Source organism: Pithys albifrons, chromosome 7, assembly GCF_047495875.1.
Source record: "Pithys albifrons albifrons isolate INPA30051 chromosome 7, PitAlb_v1, whole genome shotgun sequence".
In the NCBI taxonomy this organism is placed as follows: domain Eukaryota; kingdom Metazoa; phylum Chordata; class Aves; order Passeriformes; family Thamnophilidae; genus Pithys; species Pithys albifrons.
In genome coordinates, this window is record NC_092464.1 from 10,549,264 (window position 1) to 10,567,614 (window position 18,351).

Genomic DNA, 18,351 nt, shown 5'->3' on the forward strand with positions numbered 1-18,351 from the left:
GTACCCTGAGTGCAATCTTCATGTTTATAGTGCTGTTTGGACCAGAGTTGCTCAAGTGGAACCGCTGATGCATAGTTAAGTCTTCACTCTCCAGCAACTGGCTTAGAGGCAGCTTGAAGTTCCCCAAAGAACACTGGTGTTGTTCATCCCTCACCTGAAGGAACACAAAAGCCAAGTCATTTTGCATCATCTGCAAATGGTATTTTAATTTAAAAAACAAAAAATCCAAAGAAACAGAAAACCCAAGTAATTTGGCATCATCTGTAAATGGTATTTTCATTTGAAAAACAAAAAATCCAAATGACATTGTAGTTTGTTCTCAAACCAAATTTCCTTGATTTTAAGATTACACTGAAGAAGATAAAAGCAAATACACTCAATGCCTAGTTTCTTCAGTCCTACCTTCCACAGCAAAAGCAAGACAGAGAACTAACCATCACATCTACATCTCCCTGATCCACAATCAAAAGAACTACATGGTTTCCAAACTCTGTGTGAAAATGAATTCCCACAACTGATAGAGGAAAAGTAACTAAGACAGCCCTCATTTACACTTCAATCTCTTTCAGCTATGTAAATGACACGTCAGCAGTGTAAAAGGATACAGTATTTGGATAAAACAAGTATTTCCTTGGTATAAGAGAACAAACAAATCAGCCACATGTAACAGCAATGCCTGCTAGCAATTAGGACTGCTAGTTCAAAACAGGGATCCATAATTTACCTGGGGTTTTTGGGGGTTTTCTTTTTTAGAGAAGACAACCATTAACTATGTTCTTCTAGTGAGAGCCTGGTTATAGTCTTCCTCTTTTTTAGTGGTAAATGGAAATAAACATTTTATAGCCTGGTCTTAAAAAAACACCCTAAGTATGATTTTAATCGTGTTCACAACATATCCAGTCTCATTTCATAACAGCCTGTCTGAATGTTACTACTGCGATGTCTTAGGAAAGAAAGGCATCTAAAGAGAGAAAGACAACATACCTCCACTTCAAGATCTTGTCTTTTGGGATTGTGTACAAAGAAAGTGAAGTTTTCCTCCCATACTGGTTCATTGGTCTTGTATCGAATCTGAAGTCAGAGAACAGGAAGCACTCAGATTATAAAACAGTTTGAAGTTGGTGTCAAGAGTTGAGTACATTTTTCATTGTGGCCTTGCAAAACTTATGTCTGAAACTTGACATATTTAAACAAAGGCCAGTGGGATCTACCCACCCACAGCATATATAATATCACACATAAAATTACACAAGGACATGTAGTAGAATGAACTTCACAGTGCTCATTCGAAAAGCTATCTCCAGGAGCAAAGGACTTGGATTATTATCTCTGTTCTCTAGTGCATATCAAAACTAAGACTGTACATAAGATCTTCTTTTGGCTTCTTCATGTCACAAAGCCTAATTAGACGTCCTCTCCCTGTGGCTCACTGACACTTCTACTTAAAAAAAAAAGTCACACCCATATTGCATATCTACCTATCTAAGAACCCCTTTGCTGCTGCCATTTATTTTCATCAGCTGTCTGAATGCAGAGAGGTTTGTTATGGACAGGACAACAGGAATGCTGAATGCCTGTCAGAAACAGAGGGATCACCACCAAGATCAATCTCATGACTGGCAACTGTTACAGGCCCCTCAGTGAGGAATGGGACATGGATGGTGCCTTCTGACAACTCAAAGCTGTCTCTGGTCTGCACACAAGGTTCTCACTGAGATCTTGTTTTTGTTTGAATACTTGTCAAAATCCCAAGTATAAACAAAGTAATAAAGCTCCTTCCTCCCACCTAGAAAAGTGAGGAAAAAACCTCCAAGACTTAAACTTAACTAGTTATATATTTACATGAAAAAGGGAAAATGAAAAGTAGACAACAATATAACACACACCCACAAAGTTGGATATAACAAATTGTCCTTTTACCTCTCCATTCAACAGAAAACTGAACCTTTCCAAACACAAATGTCACTATTCCGGCTACAAAATCACCCAAGAGAACTCAACCTCCCAAGGGACAGCCTCAAGCAGATTGAAAACTAAGAATAAACATTTTACTTTCCTGTAGATAACACAGCAGTGAGGTGGTGCCAGACCTAACTCAGAATGGCAGCAGCTCCTGCCACTACCACAGCCATGATCAAAAAGACAAGCACTTTCTCTGCCACTGTATTTGTATTTGAGATGACATTGGAATATGTTATGGAATCCCTCTGGCCAGCAGAAGTCAGCTGTCAGCTGGCCTGGCCCAGCTCGTGTCAGCTGATAATCTAAACCCTGCTCTAAAAGCTAAAGCCTAAATTTAGCCCTACGCCTAAAACCCAGGACAGAGCTGCAGCTACTCCCATGTTTTCTAGAAGGGAACACTGTGGAAGGACTCCTCCAAATGACTAAAGATCCCACCTCTACTTACAGACAGTTTACACTGAGCAAGCACCATTCAATCTTGGGCTGCTTGTTGGCAGTTTCAGTGCTGGTGGTAACAGTGCAGTGTGTGTGCTCGATGGCCTGACAGCCAAACGCCAAGCCCACAGAACCACCAAGTATTTGAAGATAGAGCCAAGTATAAAGAATAGGAACTCACCTTACTTTCCTGTGCCTTGTGTCCAACTGACAGCAAAACGAGTGGGTTGGGATTGCTGTTTATTTTCTTTCCTGACTGGTAAAGAAAAAGCAAAAACTTTGCCTTCAGAATACAGTGAAACCTCTCTCCTCTGAAACTAATGACTGAATCTTAACAATACAGATTATATGCATCTCTTATTTTTAGTATTTTATTCAACCAGCTTGTATGGCAGACTGGCTAATAACTGGTGAACAGACCAACATGAAGGCATCGAACTGCCCTGAATATGCTGAAGCAAAATGCTGAAGCAAAATGCTCCCTTCCATTTTCTCTGAATGAAACTGGTAAGGTGCAAATTCTTATCTTTTAATGAGCATTACAATCCCCAAAGCTAATGAAGCATAGTCAAAACGGCAAAATGAGTATTTCATGCAGATGGGAGATATGAAGAAAGCACAAACTCAAGAACTTTCTATACATTGCTTTACATTGCTGTAGTACTATTAAATTGGATGTGATACCAGAACACTGATATTCCTTCCTTTTAAGTCTGGGGAGAAAGAAGATGCATTATAATGTACCTGAGGGATATTTCTACAGTTTACCAAATGCTCTTTATTAGAGAATCAACCATCTGCCATATCTGAGCCTTGCTCACCAGCTGTATAGTACTACATCAAACTGTGAAAATAAACATCAGTTTAGAAACAAATTATATATGCAAAGGAACATTCCCAACTACATTTCTTTCACAAATTTCAATTTAACCTAACAAAAATTTAAGTCAAAATAAAATTTAGACATGAAAGTTAATCATCTCAGGCAGGTGTTAATGCAGTTTAAAAGGCCTAGAAAATGTAGGATACATGGTTAATAATGTACTTTGAGTTCTACCCTGTAGGAAATGTTCAGATCAGGTATGGCAACAGGAAGTTAGTTAAAATCTACTTAATGCATGTAAGGTCACAATTACAACCAAATGATTTAAATATTTTTTACTTCTGAACTAACAAAGTGCATAGTTTAGACATTTTTTGGATCTGAGCTTACATTTTGGACATCATACTTTCACTATTATTACTCGACTTGAATGTGACATGCTGCTGTAACCTTGCTGTCCTTTAGCAATGAAGCCGGTAAGAAAGCACTCCTTTCTTGGATGAATGCCGCTTTTTAAAATTATTTCTAATAAAAAATGTTTAGCTCTCAAGAAAAACAGAATACAAAGGTTTATAGAACAGAAAGGAAGTCAGATTACACTGCAGCTGATGGTGTTTTAAAATAGTAGGTGATATATTTCATTTTTTTCTTTGTCCATAAAACAGTGCCTGAAACTCTCTTTTCTTCATAAAATGATGGAACTACTGGAGTTGACAGAAAGACCCTGTTGCTTATGCTGGTATGCAAATATAAATCATTTTAATTCATGCTGAATAGGTAGCAATATGCACACACACATGTAATGCCCCTCTAACACCTGCCACTGACAGACTGATTGTTGAGTCATTTAAAGACTGCCCCTTACCCAGGTTTCCCCAGCTGAGAATTTGGCTTATGCCTTCCAAGTTTGCCTATCAAAAAGCTTGCTATCAAAATTCATTTAGATGTAAAAGCTTCTGAAAACATCCAGCAGGAACAAGATTATTTCAACACAGTCCTTCAGAGTTGACTGATAAAGCACCACTCAGCATGTAGAAGATGTCTTAGCTTTCATGTCAGCTTTATTCTTTAGTTACTGCTACAAATTAGCTCTCAGCATGACTTCTCCTCCCAGCCTTCTAAAGCAGTCTATGCTCACTGAACTCATCTAAAGTTCAAATTACCACAGAAACAGTGCTTTACCAGTGTCTTGACAGCACCCTGAAATCAAATTTAAGTAAAATGGAATTGCACTAAATATATATCTGGCAACAGAAATTCCTCCCAGAGTCTGAAGGGAAGTGTTGTAGGCATTTGTGCATTTCCTACTACTTTTGTGACCTTAAATGGACAACTATATTAGTTTTACCTTCAGGGCTTTCTGAACAGCAGCCTTCTTCAAGCCATCAGGGTTAAATTCTAACGGATTATTCTTTTAAGTCAGGAGAGAATGAACATAGGAAGGGTTAATAAGTCATGCAATGAAGCAATTTCACAAGGTTAATTCATTATGACATGACAACGTAGGACAAAGCAGGGAAAAAAAGAAATCATCTAAAACAAACCCAACATCTTTCAAACAAAATGATGAAGGACACCACCACAATAACAATAATGGCTGACAAAACTGGATTTTTCCTCTTCTCCTCTGAATGTTTATATTCTGCTTTAAAAGTAATATACCCACTTTTAGTCTGCTTCTATTTCCCTTATTTTTTTTACTATAATAAAGATAATTCACAAAATAGGTTTTATTTAATGCCTGATGCCCTCAGAACTGCCTTCTGAATGAACCTTTTTAAAATGTGATTAAGCATATTCCCACAACACAGAAGCTTCTCTGATGACAAGTCAAGTAATTACATGAAGGAGTCCCTTTCTGGGAGAAATTACAACACCTAGAGCATTGATAGGGACTTGGATCATTACAAAAGTCATAGCTGTTTAAGCCTCTTCAGACAAATCATGCAAACATCCCAAGCTGACTAGAATGAAGATCTACTGCTTTACTCAAATGCAAATACACCAACAACAGGAATTGGAACTCACTCAGCAGGACAAAAACCTCTGACTACTTTCAATTAATTAAGGAAATTTTAAATATATTTTAAAATAATATATAGTTCTTTAAGTGACACATGTAAAGTACAATAATGTCACAGAAAATTTGCATTCAACTCTTAAGAAATAATTTCAGAAAGTAAGATTTTGCAATAAAACAGACTTGAAGTTAGTATACTTATGGCCGGCTTTTTATTTAAGCCCACATTTTTGTTTCAAGAGAATTCTGCTTTAGAAGCTGTAGTGTGTGGCAATAAAAAAATTGCATGGCCTTTTAAAACATGCTAGTTTATGAACAGCACGATATTATTAATGCTCTGCTGAAAGAAATGCCTTTCTGAAATGAAAATCCAAGTGACTAAAATTTGAAGAGAGATTTAATCTTTCTGCAGAAATGTTTTTTTACATTTTCTTTTGGGGTGTCATATCCTCAAGTTGGCCAATATATTCAACAAGATTCCTGGCATCCTGTTTGAAAATTTCTATTTCAGAATGAACGTACAATATGATTATTAAACTGGGGAGAACCAGGGCTGTCCTTCACACAACTACTTCCATCCCACATTTATAAGGATGCAATGAGTGTCCTCTACAGGGAAGCAGTTTGGAATTTTAAACTGCCCCTCAACTTACTGGGCATTTTTCCTTCACATTTGCACCTGCATGTTCAACACATATCCCTTTCCCCCTACATTACTATTTCAAAGAATTTTAAAAGTCAAAACCAAACCTAAGTGATCAGTTTTAAAAGCAGGCAACCAATGATTCCTGGATGTTAAACACATCTCAGTTCCTCTGGAATCACAGCAAGGATAGGCCAAGAGGGACATCAGCTGGAGCAAATAAGCTTAAGCCAGACTTCAGGTTTCAAGGGAAGGAGCTGCAGGTCCATGAGGATGGTGGCTTGAAAGGCTGGGAGGAAGGAGACTGGGAGAAGGAATGGGAGGGTTCAATATAAAAAGCCAAGGGAAGTCTTGCCTTGGGTGACAAAATAGTGTTGCTATGGCTCTGAGTGTCTCTGCAGTTGCAGGAAACGAGGATGGGTATCTAAGAACTGCACTGACAGCTGACACACCAGGGACAGCCAGGGACATTGGCAGTAAATCCTAGTAACAAACCCATAAATTATACAACAAACTGGCTTGTTATTAAGCCAGCTCCTAATCAATATGCTTTGGAGTACAACTCCTAATTTGCTTGGAGTTAACACAGAGCTTTAGAAGTTTCTAAACCTACGAGTGCATCCTCAACTGATTAACCAGAAGACAGTCACTGATCGGTAGGTGCTAATTTAAAATATGAATAATTTTTATGTTATATAGACACCAAAATTGTTATTAATCATCATAAAATTAGTGCAACTTTCAGAAATTATACCCAGAACACTATTCATACTCCTTAACTTCAGATAAATCAGATCTAGATGGGCATATGTCTGAATTTGGTGTCACAAATGTAGAATCAGTTGGGTTGGAAGAGACCTCTGAGATCATCAATTCCAACCCTTAATCCAACCCCACCTTGATTGCCAGATCATGGCACTCAGTGCCACGTCCAGTCTCACCTTAAAAACCTCCAGGGTTGGAGAATCCACCACCTCCCTGGGCAGGCCATTCCAATGCCTGACCACTCTCTCTCTAAGAACTTCTTTCTGATATCCAACCTAAACCTCCCCTGGCAGAGCTTAGGCCCTTTGTAGCTTTGCAGCAGTCCAACTATCTAAAAAGGAACAGGGAGCACTTGGGATTTTTCTCTCCCTATATAAAGTGAGCTCCCGTTTTTAACTCTGAACACTTCTCTCCCCTGTAAACTCTGTTCCATGCTAAGTAGACACTGAACTTGTTGGTGTGAATGTTTGCACAATGCCGTGTGTGCAGAGATGCCCTGAGAACAGCAGTTTGGGACTGCTGAAGCTGTTTGTTATCCCGGGGCTGCTGCATCCTGTCCTTTCTCCCAGCCTGCAGCCAGAACCCTCAGCCTCCTGCTGCCAGAGCAGCACCTGTGCCTGGAGGACCAGGCAGTTCCCAGCGCTGCTGAGGCAAATCCAGACCCAGCTTTCTTCACGTGGTTGCTGCTGTTCCCCTTTGATTCACAAATCAGGTCAGGGATTGGCAAAGTTTTGTCCAATTTCTAAGTATTGTTGTTCTATATAGACATGTACTAATGCAAAGATTCTGAGATCAACAAAAAGTATCACGGCTACACTCTTAATAATTAAGATGTATCTGGTATTTGTAAAACTAAAAGAAAGAGGAAATACTTATCATTTTTAACACCAAGATGACTGAACCACAGTTTATGAACTGCATTTCTTATTAATTTTTAACAAGATTTGATAATGGAAGTAACCTTTTAGGTACTTTTACTTCTACACAAAACTGAGGGAAAGGGCCACAGGAAAGGGTTTTACTGTGATTTGAGGGTGCAGGGAGGGGAGGTGGAGCAGTGGGAAAGGTGTTTTTAAATCAGGGATTATGATGTAGCCAGCCAGTAACAAATTTATCTGCACAGTCTACAAAGGCATACCCACCTCCCTCTGGCAAAGAGTTCTTATTCTGAACAGATTCTCAGTCTTTTTGAAGATACCAAGGTTGTGTTTACAGATTTAATGGTAAGGTGTTTAGAGGGTCATCGGTTTGTAATAATTTCATAATATTAAATTCAAGCAAAAAATATTACTTGGTGGTTGACGCTAGCCTGGATTTTCCTGTCTACAGTCTAATTTGAAAAAAAGAAAAGGAGCTTGGGAACTTGCAAAACAAGGAGGATCATGGAGTGAAATAGAATTTACAAGGGAATTAATAGTTCGGGGAGCAGAAAAAACTACACCCATTTTTAAAGCAACACTTGAACTAGGGTGGAGAGGTTGCAAGTTCTTACAAACATTGAATGCATCACCTTTTAAAGAAACTACAGGGATGCTGGCTGCAGTATTTATTAGCTTGGTTTCTTTATAATAAAAGCCAACAATTCACCAGCACACAATGTGCTAGTACAGTATGCATTTTCTTTCTAAATGAATCAGTAATTTAAGTTAAATGTAAGAGTTTTTACAACAAAGTTATCTTGGGTTTTTATCATAAAAGGTTAATTACTTACCCAATGATATGCTGATCAATGAAATTTAAGTAGCCTTTAAAATGCAATAAAAATAGCACAAAAACAATGCACACTTGTTGAAACCATGCAGGAAAACAAATTGCATGCTCTCATTCCACTAGAGTGAGTGGCTTTAGTCGCACTAATCCACACTCTGGCAGAGAAAAGGGACAATACAAACAATACCAGAGAACTCACAAATAGTGCTCTATAGAGTGAGGTAGTGTTTTCACAAAAGACTAGTCCCGATGCTCTCCTCTCTTTTAAGTATCCACACCCAAAGTTTCCCTCGTAGATACTCTTAGGAAGATGGAAATGGAAGGAGAAAGCAGAGTGATGGGATTGTGGCAGAATGAATGCATAAGCAGCTTTACTACACAAAAAAGTTAAGGAAAACAGTCAAAGGATTCCAGAGAAAACAGCAGATAACAAAAAGTAAATATTTGTCATTAAAAACAGTTTCATCTGTTAAATGACTTTCTGTAGCACAGCAATGTGAAATGTTTTTTGAATTTTATTTTTTATTAATTATTCAAATATATTAACCCACTTTCCAAGTTCACTCCTGGTAGTTCATATTTATATGGCAGGTCCAACTAAGAAAACTTAGAGACCAGCCTCCTAGATTGTTTCTATTTTTTTTTCAGATAATCCATTCCAGTGTCTCAAAAACCCACTATTCTGATACACCTGTGCAAAAGAAATGCCTGTGTTGGGGTGACTCAACACTGTAACTCAAACAAAACAAGGTTGAAGACATGATCTAAAATGTACCAGTGATAAGCATTAACTTAAGGCAGTTTTCAAGGTAATAAAAAGTACTTATTCATCTAGAAAACATTTCAGCTGTAACATTAAAGTTGTGCAAAAAAGTCTTCCAAACTATTAATATGGGTCAGTGTCATTTTAACTCTTCACTTTCATTGAATTTTCTCTTCCCCATGAATATAAGCAATTCAAGAGAGTGATTTTTGCTCTTACTCTGCACAATCCCTATCACTGAACATGAACAAAACGTGAGAAACCAGCAGACTTTCGTGTCTTGTAAAGGTTGTTCCATATTAGAATCCTATGGACATATAAAAGCTGTATTTACTGTAATTCACTCCAGTTTGTGTAGCAGCTCCATGACATTGTCTGTACAGAATGTACAAGAATATTTCCTGTTCTCCTGCATGAAGGTGTTTTTCCATCGTACTTTCCCCAACCTGGCTGTGAACCTTTTTGTACCTGGTTTTGGAAAACTTTATTTTAACACAGTATCATATTATTTTATTGTTGTAAACTTGTACATGGAATTTTCAAGTGCTCCATGCTATCTTCTATTATATGCTTTATAATACTGGAAAGAAATTACTTGAAGTTAAATTCTGAGTCAGTTGTAGCAACTGCTTTTCTGAGCTGGTAGAGCAAGGGAAAAATCAGAGGGTTGAACAGGTCCCACATTATGATCATCATTCTCAACCCCCCCAGGCAATCTTGTACTTAGACAGAACATTAGATGCAGCAATAAGAAATTTGGGATCCTGCTCTCAAATTTCCTAACTGGCCAGCTTTGTGAAAGGAATTTCCCCCTTCTGTGCCTTGGAATTTAGAGATCTACTAATTAGAAGTACTCAGATTAAAATATTGTCCTCAAAGGCAGGTAGAACTCAAGACTTCCAACCTAACCTTCCTAAAGGAGGGAGAAAATGTTACAGAATGTTTGTCAAAAACAGGAAGGGAAAAAAATTTGACTTATGACAAAGTCTCTCAGTATTTGCAGGAGAAGTTAATCTAATAGAGGGAGGCAAAATTGTATGGAAAAGACTGGAAATTGTGGATGAGAGAACTTTAAATCACTTATTTTAAGTAAGAGGCTTTAGTGTATTTTAACAAATGTATTACATTTGTTTATTCAGTGGTAGAACAAGAAAATACAGATATTGGTTCAATTAGATCTAGTGCACAAAACAGATGGCAGACACTTTTTCTGGGTGTTGCAGTATTCGGATTCTGGGTGTTGCAATATTCTGAAACGGATGCTCAACACACCATAATTCCATCCTATTACTGCTTACTCTGTCCTGGAGTAATTCTGTTCCTTTTTTTGCTGCATTGCAGAGTTAACCAGAATTCAATACAGTGAGGTTAAAAAAATAATGCAGGGATCTATTCCAAATGAGTCTTTCTACCTTTTAAAATAGCTTAGAAATACTACTTACAAACTCTGCTCTATACACCCTGGAACAACCACGACATCACTAGTCAGTGATATAAATTGTTTGGGCTACTAAGGTTTCATTTTTTAACACTGATACAGCATTTTAACTTAAAATCCAGCAGATAAATTTGCAAAATGCATGCAAAAAAATCCAAGGCTTGAAAACTATATTCCATGGTTAGTATTTTAGTCATCACTTCTACAACTTCTCATGTAACACCAATGCTGAAAACCAGCAAAACTCAATGGTAAGCTTCACATATCTATTTATGGTAGGGTTTACTTTGACACTGCTATAATTTACAACCAGAACAGTACTTTACCAACAAGAAATCAGTTCCAAAACAAGCTATTTCACAGTCCCATAGGATAACAGGACAGAATAATTTTTTAAAATTTTTTTGCATATAAACAATCCTCCAAACAACAATCTGATAGAAATCTTGTGCAAGTGCTCTGCCACTGTAACATCAACTGCACTGCACAGTATTCATTTCATGATGAAGACTTCAGTACCTTCAAATGTCCAGCAATACCCTAAGCCAGAGCAAGCAACTTTGCCTGACCCCAAAAAGTGGGTCTTCTCCCAGTCAGTTCCTTAAAATTCCTTATGCTAATCCCACACTATTTATGGAAAATGCTGTGTAACAAAACATGCAGCCTTTCAAGTCCAGGAAAGGAGCATTCTTTGAATAAAAACCACACTGATTAAAGAGTAAGGTTTTATTAAATACATACCTATAATACTGTACTACTAAAAAAGTGGACCTTACATTACACATTTTGAAAGGAGGGAAATTACAGAATCCATGGCATGATGTGAGTTAGTAAAGCAGTGTGTCAGACTACAGAGCAGGACATGCTGGAGTGGGCAAGAGAGAGCCAGGACCAAAGGGTGCCCACCAGAGTGTAACTTACAGGCAGGTTTCTGGCTGAGTCCAAGTACAGGATCAGCAATGCAGATGAAAGCCCATCATTGGCTTGGTCTTTGTCAGCTCTAATGCTGGTCAGCACCTAAAACAAACACAGTGTAAGCCTTGCTGAAATCAAGGACTGTTATTTCTCTCCATTGCTGAAAAGTATTTTAAAAACATCTTCCAAAATGCAAACATTCACAAATTCACCCCATGAAACAGAAAAAGTAAGTTTTCAAGACCCATATAGATATTTCAAAACCACTTTTATGGAAATTTCCATCCCATTTCCCTTATTTTTTTTTTTTTTAGATTGGACAGATTGTAATATCATATCCAGTTTTACATCCCAGGCTAATGAAATGTTAGCTGCTATTCTCAAACAGCAGCATTAAGAGAAAAGAGAATGACAAACGCATTTTAAAATCCTATGCCACAATAGTAAATGGACATTTATGAATGGTTTGAGATTTCTAAAGACAGACAGGTTGGAATAAGGTTACAGATTTACCCAAATTCATAACAGCTAGGGAATTAAATTACTTATGTACTCAACAAAAAAAACCCAAAAAAAACCCCCAAAAAATAAACCACACAAAACCCAACCCAACACCCCACTACAATTAAGGTTAGAATAAAAGTCATGTGCTCATTTAATACCTTGTCTAGATTGTCAGCAGTTGGCATCAATGTGAGCCATTCCAGTTTTAAATGCAACTTTCCTTTGGACACTTCATCCAAAGTAAACCACTGAAAATTAAGCAAAGTAATGTGAAATAATCTGACACCAAACAAATAATGATTGCAATTGGTTCTTCAGGACCTTTAGGAAACATGAGAAATCTCTTAGAGCTGAACTCTGCATGAACTGAAAAAGTCTGATTAATTGTTTGAAATTCATACAAAATATTACAACATAGAAAAACAAAAACAGCCAGACAAAACTAACTGTATATTATACAGTAAAAGCATGTTTAAAATACCAAGAGAATTCTTTAAATTCTGCAAAGATGTTCTTGGAATACAAACCCTGCATTAACACTGCTATAAAAAAACCCTCTTACATACAGGAAAAAAATTAGTCTGCTCAATCTAATAATAGTCAAACTGGGCAATTAACTATTCTCTTGAAAGAAAAACCTCTCACCAAATACAAGTTACTATTTTTTGCATTTTCACAGTGGCAAGTTTAAAACCCCCAGACGGGCATGGAATAGCATTATTTTTGAGATTTCACCAATTCAGTTATTCCTTAGACCACTGTAGGGATCATTGTGGATCTATTTCTATACCATTAAGGTTGGTTTTGTACATACAAGAACTATACCCAAGAAAAAATAACTCAAGAACAACTACATACACAACATATGGGTCTTTAACCAAAACATCCTGAACTTACCTCATCTAGAAGACGTTCCTTTTCAACTTCAATTAAATCTATCATCAAACTAGAAAAAAGGGAGAAAATGGGTATTTTAGCCAAGAAGCAGAAGGTCTAATACAGAACTCAAAGCCCACCCTGTGCTTGCTGAGTATCAAGGCTTCCACTGAGATCAAAAGAGCAGACTACTATTCTTTTAGCCCCTAAGAAGTAAGGAATGAAATGGCTGAACAGAGATGAGTGCAGGAAAATAGAAAATATGCCTATACTAGAGCACATTTTGGAGCTGTAAGAGCAACTGGTACAATATGGCTCAGGTATATATGACCAAAATCTCAAAACAGAGACCACAACCCACTGGTAACAGCACCTGAACACCTGCTGTAACCAAATTCATGCTTTGGCAGTGTCTGGGACAGTGCTAGTTCCCATGGGCTAAAAATGTACCAGGGAATGAATCTGCTAAAAAGCAAACAGGGCAGACAACTGCATGCCAGGGCATGAGCATATGTCTGGCTTTTTATTTTGTCACTACTGATGTACACGTTATCTCACTTCCCCCACCACCACTTCAGTGTAAAAAAAGACTAAGATTTAGGGAAGTGCAAAAAAAGAAAAGTAGCCTTTGTACCACCTGCTTCTTTATTTTAAGGAGAAGACAAGTAGGTACTGTTGCTCCTGTTAAGAGAGAAGGAGCTGGAAAGATAAGGGAGTTCTACTCTGTATGGAAAGCAACAATGGGAAGCTCCAAAACTCTGCAAGAAATAAAGGTGACAAATTACTGGAGAAAGAAGCTCTGACTGAAGCCCTGAAATGTTTATGGGTAAACACTTCTGGCCTATGGAATCTCGAGTGACTCATGTTTGCAAAAGCATTACAGAAATACTTTTTCCTTAATCAAATAGCTAAGATGAGCTCTTAGAGAAAAACAAACTGGACAGTCATTTGAAAGGTATGAAGATGAAGAAGATATACAGTTATAAAACTGTATTAACTTTGCCTGAAGAAATAATTAAGACTTAGCACTAGCTGATAAACATTAAACAGCAAGGGTATAATTGTGGGTACCCACAATACTTACCTTATTTTCTTAAAAAAATATGTAAACATATAGATGTGTATATACACAGACAAGCACATTTTAATATAAATATATTTACATATATGAAGTAATTAGGGAGCTACTTACTACCATAGTTTTGAAAAGATAATTGACTTATAAATACAGTTATATAGCAGAACCACAACTGCAATAAAATAATACAAAGACTACATCACAATTCCTTTTCAATACCTACAAACATGTTCTCCATAACATTTACCTTCCCAGGAAGTCATCTTTATCTGGGTCTTCATCGAAGAGCTCAATCTCCAGCTCCTGTCCTGGATGTTCATACACCAAGGCCTGCAAGTACAGGGAGATGGCACTGTCAGTGGTTAAACTGACTGTCTTGGTCCAATGGCACAGGAACAGAAACACACTGAGCTGCAGTGCCTTTGTGTAATACGATTAATCAATAAGCAAATGCTTTTAAAAAATTCAGTTTAATGAGTACAGCAAGTATAAGAGCTTTCCAGATAAGACAAGGGTCTAAACTGCTTTTCAGAATTACTGGTGCTTAGTCTAGACCAAAACAAAAAAGTATATACATCAATGAGGAATTTCTGTTTTGCTACAGAACTCTGGACTCTTTTAGCTCCTTGAGGATGTTCCCAGAGTTATATTCTTTATCAAAAGAAATTTTAGAGGACAACTTTACAGAACATACGACAAGGTATTTCTATTGGTTATACCTCATAAACTTCATTCCATTTTGGATTGAGATTTTCTTTGATGACCTTGCTTTGGAAAATCTGGTTGCCCACACGGATGATTCCATAAGGATCTGACTTTCCTTTGACAATCCCTTTTAGGTAAGTATCTTTCCCCTCCAGGTCCTGAGCTTCAATGAAGTGTATCCTTAGAACACCCTGGAAAAGGAAAAGATGAGTCTATGTAAATCTGATAGCTTCCAGGTACCATTTATGTAATGGATGTTTTATAATTTCCATTGTGATTTCCTTATCATGAAACTTAGTTGGACATATTGTAAGTAGACGGATATTAATGTTGATTGCATGCACACTATATTCTTGTAACTTAAGAGACTCCTGCAAAGAAAAACTGTCATCAACCATCAGAAACATGCCAGTTATATCAAGAAATACCATGGTACTGGAAGTGAGTAGTAATAAATAGTAACAACTTTTAAGTGAAGCACATCAACAGTAATTTACAGTGATAATACAAACCATATGCTACTTAATTTTTAGTCTGTACAGTTGAACTGTATTTCAGCAAGTAATATGTTTAAGATTCTAGCAAAACAAAAAAAAATCTTTCTTGGTGTTCTTGTGAAACATTAACTCCACAGAAATTGCTTATAAATTAAATCCATTCTTTTCAGTGACTGAATTCACAGTAACTTGTACTACTGCAGCAATCCTATTTAGAAATTCACTTGTGTGTCTTTAACAGTTACTACTACAGAAAAAACTAAATCACAAATTATTAGTGTTGACAGAAACACGCTCACCTTTGGTATAGGAAACCGCAGCTGAGCAATCTGCACTTCACTGACAAGGGGGACTGTAATTCTGTTTGGAAGGACCAAGTAGTTGGATATTATATCCAGTATTATTGTATCTGATAAGCCACTGTTGGAAAAAAGAATCCTCAGTTACTTCATAGGAACTTAAGATGTTATGTCACACCAATATACTCCTTTTGCTGCTTAAACACCTAAATGGAGAAAATATTTGCCTTTTTATTTGCCTTTTCTGCGGGGATAGAAAACACATCTTGGTCTTTAAACAGTTTTTTTAATAAGGGATTCTTGCCCAAATGGCCACCAGGTGGAAGCAGCTGACACTGAATAGCAGAAGCCACAGGGATGAATATAAAGTTCCCATTTCCCTGCCACAGCCAAATTCCCCCCTTACCCCCACCTTCTAAAACCAGCGATTGCCTAAGTTTTCTTGCGTGCATTGCATACAACCAAGCAGATGGGAACTGTTTCCTTTTGTATTTCAAAAATGGTTTAACTGTCCCTGGAAGTTTGGCTACTCATTCTTGCATTGTTAGGAAACCAGTCGGCCTCTGGAGTGGGCAGGACCTTCACTTAAACCAGAGACACACTGAAAAAAAAGGTCGTGGCTGAGTAAAATGTAGCCTGGGGAAGCAAAACAGGTTTTGTTCTGTGAAAAGGGAGTGGCAGTGCAATCACCCTGGTGATGAATCATTTAAAAACCCAACCCCACACCCTGCCACAAACACAGAAAAGAGAACGACTTCCTAAGCTGCAAGTTCACTCAGTTTGGGTCTGAACTGACAACCAGCAGGGCATTTCCAAACCAAGAGCACTGGTTACTCACGCTGCCTGCACGGGCAGAAGGCAGAATGGAGGGGCACAGTGCAGCCTGGGAAACAAGTACCCAGGAAGAGTTCAGAGGATGTAAAAGGTTCAGAGAGAAAACGTTAACAATGCCTGAGATACTCTGAATTGCTGCTGCACTCTGACCAAAGCTGTAGAGCTGTCTCTGGGATGAATGATTTCTCCTCCTAAATACACTTCATGATTTCCTCTTTGTGAAAGCAAAATGCAGATAATGTTTGTTAACTTAGAACGTTTCTTGGACAAAGCACTTGTGTGTGAGCACCTGGGGAAGTATTCTTAGGACTGACTGCAGCTGAGAGTAGCTCTGACTCAGGAGGCAACATGAAAACAAAAATGCTGCAGTGTGAAATGTATACAATATTACATTTTCATTTCGGAAGAAAATGTTGTAATGAGCAATAACCACTATGCTAGAGAAGGGTAACAGAATGAATCCATTAAATACCAACTGGCCCATTAGAACTGCACACTGATCTTTCCTGCCAGAGCTTTGCAGCCTGCACAGCACAGCCTGCACAGCACAGCCCACTGCCACTGCAAACCCAGACAATTGTGGCACATGATAGAACATTACTTTGTCATGGTGTCCTGTACAACAGCAACACAAGGAGCTCCGGGCTCCATCAAGATCAAGGGACAGGTCTGTGCAGACCTGTGGTTACAAAGAAGCAACAGTGGATAATGTTAAGACACTACTCAGAGGAAAAGTCTCCACTCTACTTCTGTGAGTTAATTCACATCTGCCCTAAAGAGGAGTCTTCATTCCCCTTCACACAGAGCTTATACAATCATATTTACCAAGATTTTCATTCTAGATTAATCCCAGAAATTCAGTTTTAGTAATTGATAAGACAACTATTACCAGAAGATAATGTTATCTAAAAAGTAGCTTCCTTTAGCCTTCATTTTAACATGTTGCTTTTCAAACCTTTCCAGTTCCATTTTGCTAAACATCCAGTTTTCAATTTATGTGTGCTAAACTTTCTGTGAAATGAGCCAAGAACATAGAACTCATTATTTTGTTAGAGTTGACATAAACATTGAAGATAAACTGAAGATAAACATCTCAAGCAGTCTTAACATCAAAAGGAAAACAAAAAGGCCGAGGTGATGGTAACTTCACAAGCAATGATAACAGTTCTAAAAATACAAGTCTGAAAGCAAAACTTCAGTAGAAAGATCAGATAGGTTCGGTTTGTTCCTGCTTTTGTTAGTGTCCCTCCCTGGCAAGATGAGAAAACTCTGCCTTTATACTCCATGTTTAAGAGCAGATGATTAATGGAGAAAACTAACTGACCTGGGTCAGACAAAGCAAAGGAGCAGTGCAAGAGAGGAAACTTGAAAGAAAGGTTGTCCTGCTCTTCTCTAGTATTTAGTTAAAAATCACAGACATTATGAAATTAGCTACAGGCATAAATAAACCAACTCTGGACTAGCAAAAGGTTCAGAGATTGACTGATGTTCAAATAGAGCTACAGCAAATCTCCTTAAAGGAGAGAAATAAACACCCAGAAACACAAGACATGCAGACATCCCTGTCACTGGGGATTCACAATCCCTTCTGCTCAGACCAAACCCCAACTCTGTGATGCCAAAGGTCAGTCTCATAATTTTATCCCAAAATAAATGCTTGAATTTCACTGGAACATCTGAGAAAAAGACCCAGCATTAATGAAATTTCACCAAGTTTTGCACAAAGAAACTGGACTCCTAGAAGGTAGCAGACACCCTGTCTTCAAAAACACAGAGCTGAAAAACAACACTGACCATCTTAACTAATGAATTACATGAACTCTAAAACAACATGATGGTTTCATGCTGTTTAAAACTTTACTTGCAATTGGAATGCTCCCAGATACAAAATATTCTTCATGAATACAAGGTGGAAATGACAATCTTTTTCATTATTTTGCTAGTTAAAATAAGAGGTCTGATCTATGGATAACAGAGACAAAATACTGATAAAGCAACAGAGAAAGATGTATCAATTTCAACACTTAGGTTGATGCATCATTGATAAACAACTTCTTAATATCATAAAACTAATTGTTATTGGT

General features: G+C 37.6%; 1 protein-coding gene across 2 annotated transcripts in view; it reads right to left on the reverse strand.

The window, feature by feature from the left end:
* The window catches only part of ESYT2 (extended synaptotagmin 2), a 79,590-nt gene that overhangs the window by 9,983 nt on the left and 51,256 nt on the right, over positions 1-18,351 (reverse strand). Inside the window, exons 8-17 of one of the 2 annotated variants that reach the window (XM_071561423.1) lie at positions 15,434-15,554; positions 14,652-14,828; positions 14,180-14,262; positions 12,876-12,924; positions 12,137-12,226; positions 11,481-11,576; positions 4,569-4,631; positions 2,579-2,653; positions 985-1,071; positions 5-154 (exon numbers count right to left, since the gene is read on the reverse strand). In XM_071561423.1, coding sequence (XP_071417524.1) covers positions 5-154; positions 985-1,071; positions 2,579-2,653; positions 4,569-4,631; positions 11,481-11,576; positions 12,137-12,226; positions 12,876-12,924; positions 14,180-14,262; positions 14,652-14,828; positions 15,434-15,554 — 991 coding nt within the window. The remainder of the gene's footprint in view (positions 1-4; positions 155-984; positions 1,072-2,578; positions 2,654-4,568; positions 4,632-11,480; positions 11,577-12,136; positions 12,227-12,875; positions 12,925-14,179; positions 14,263-14,651; positions 14,829-15,433; positions 15,555-18,351) is intronic. The other variant, XM_071561424.1, reaches the window with a different exon arrangement.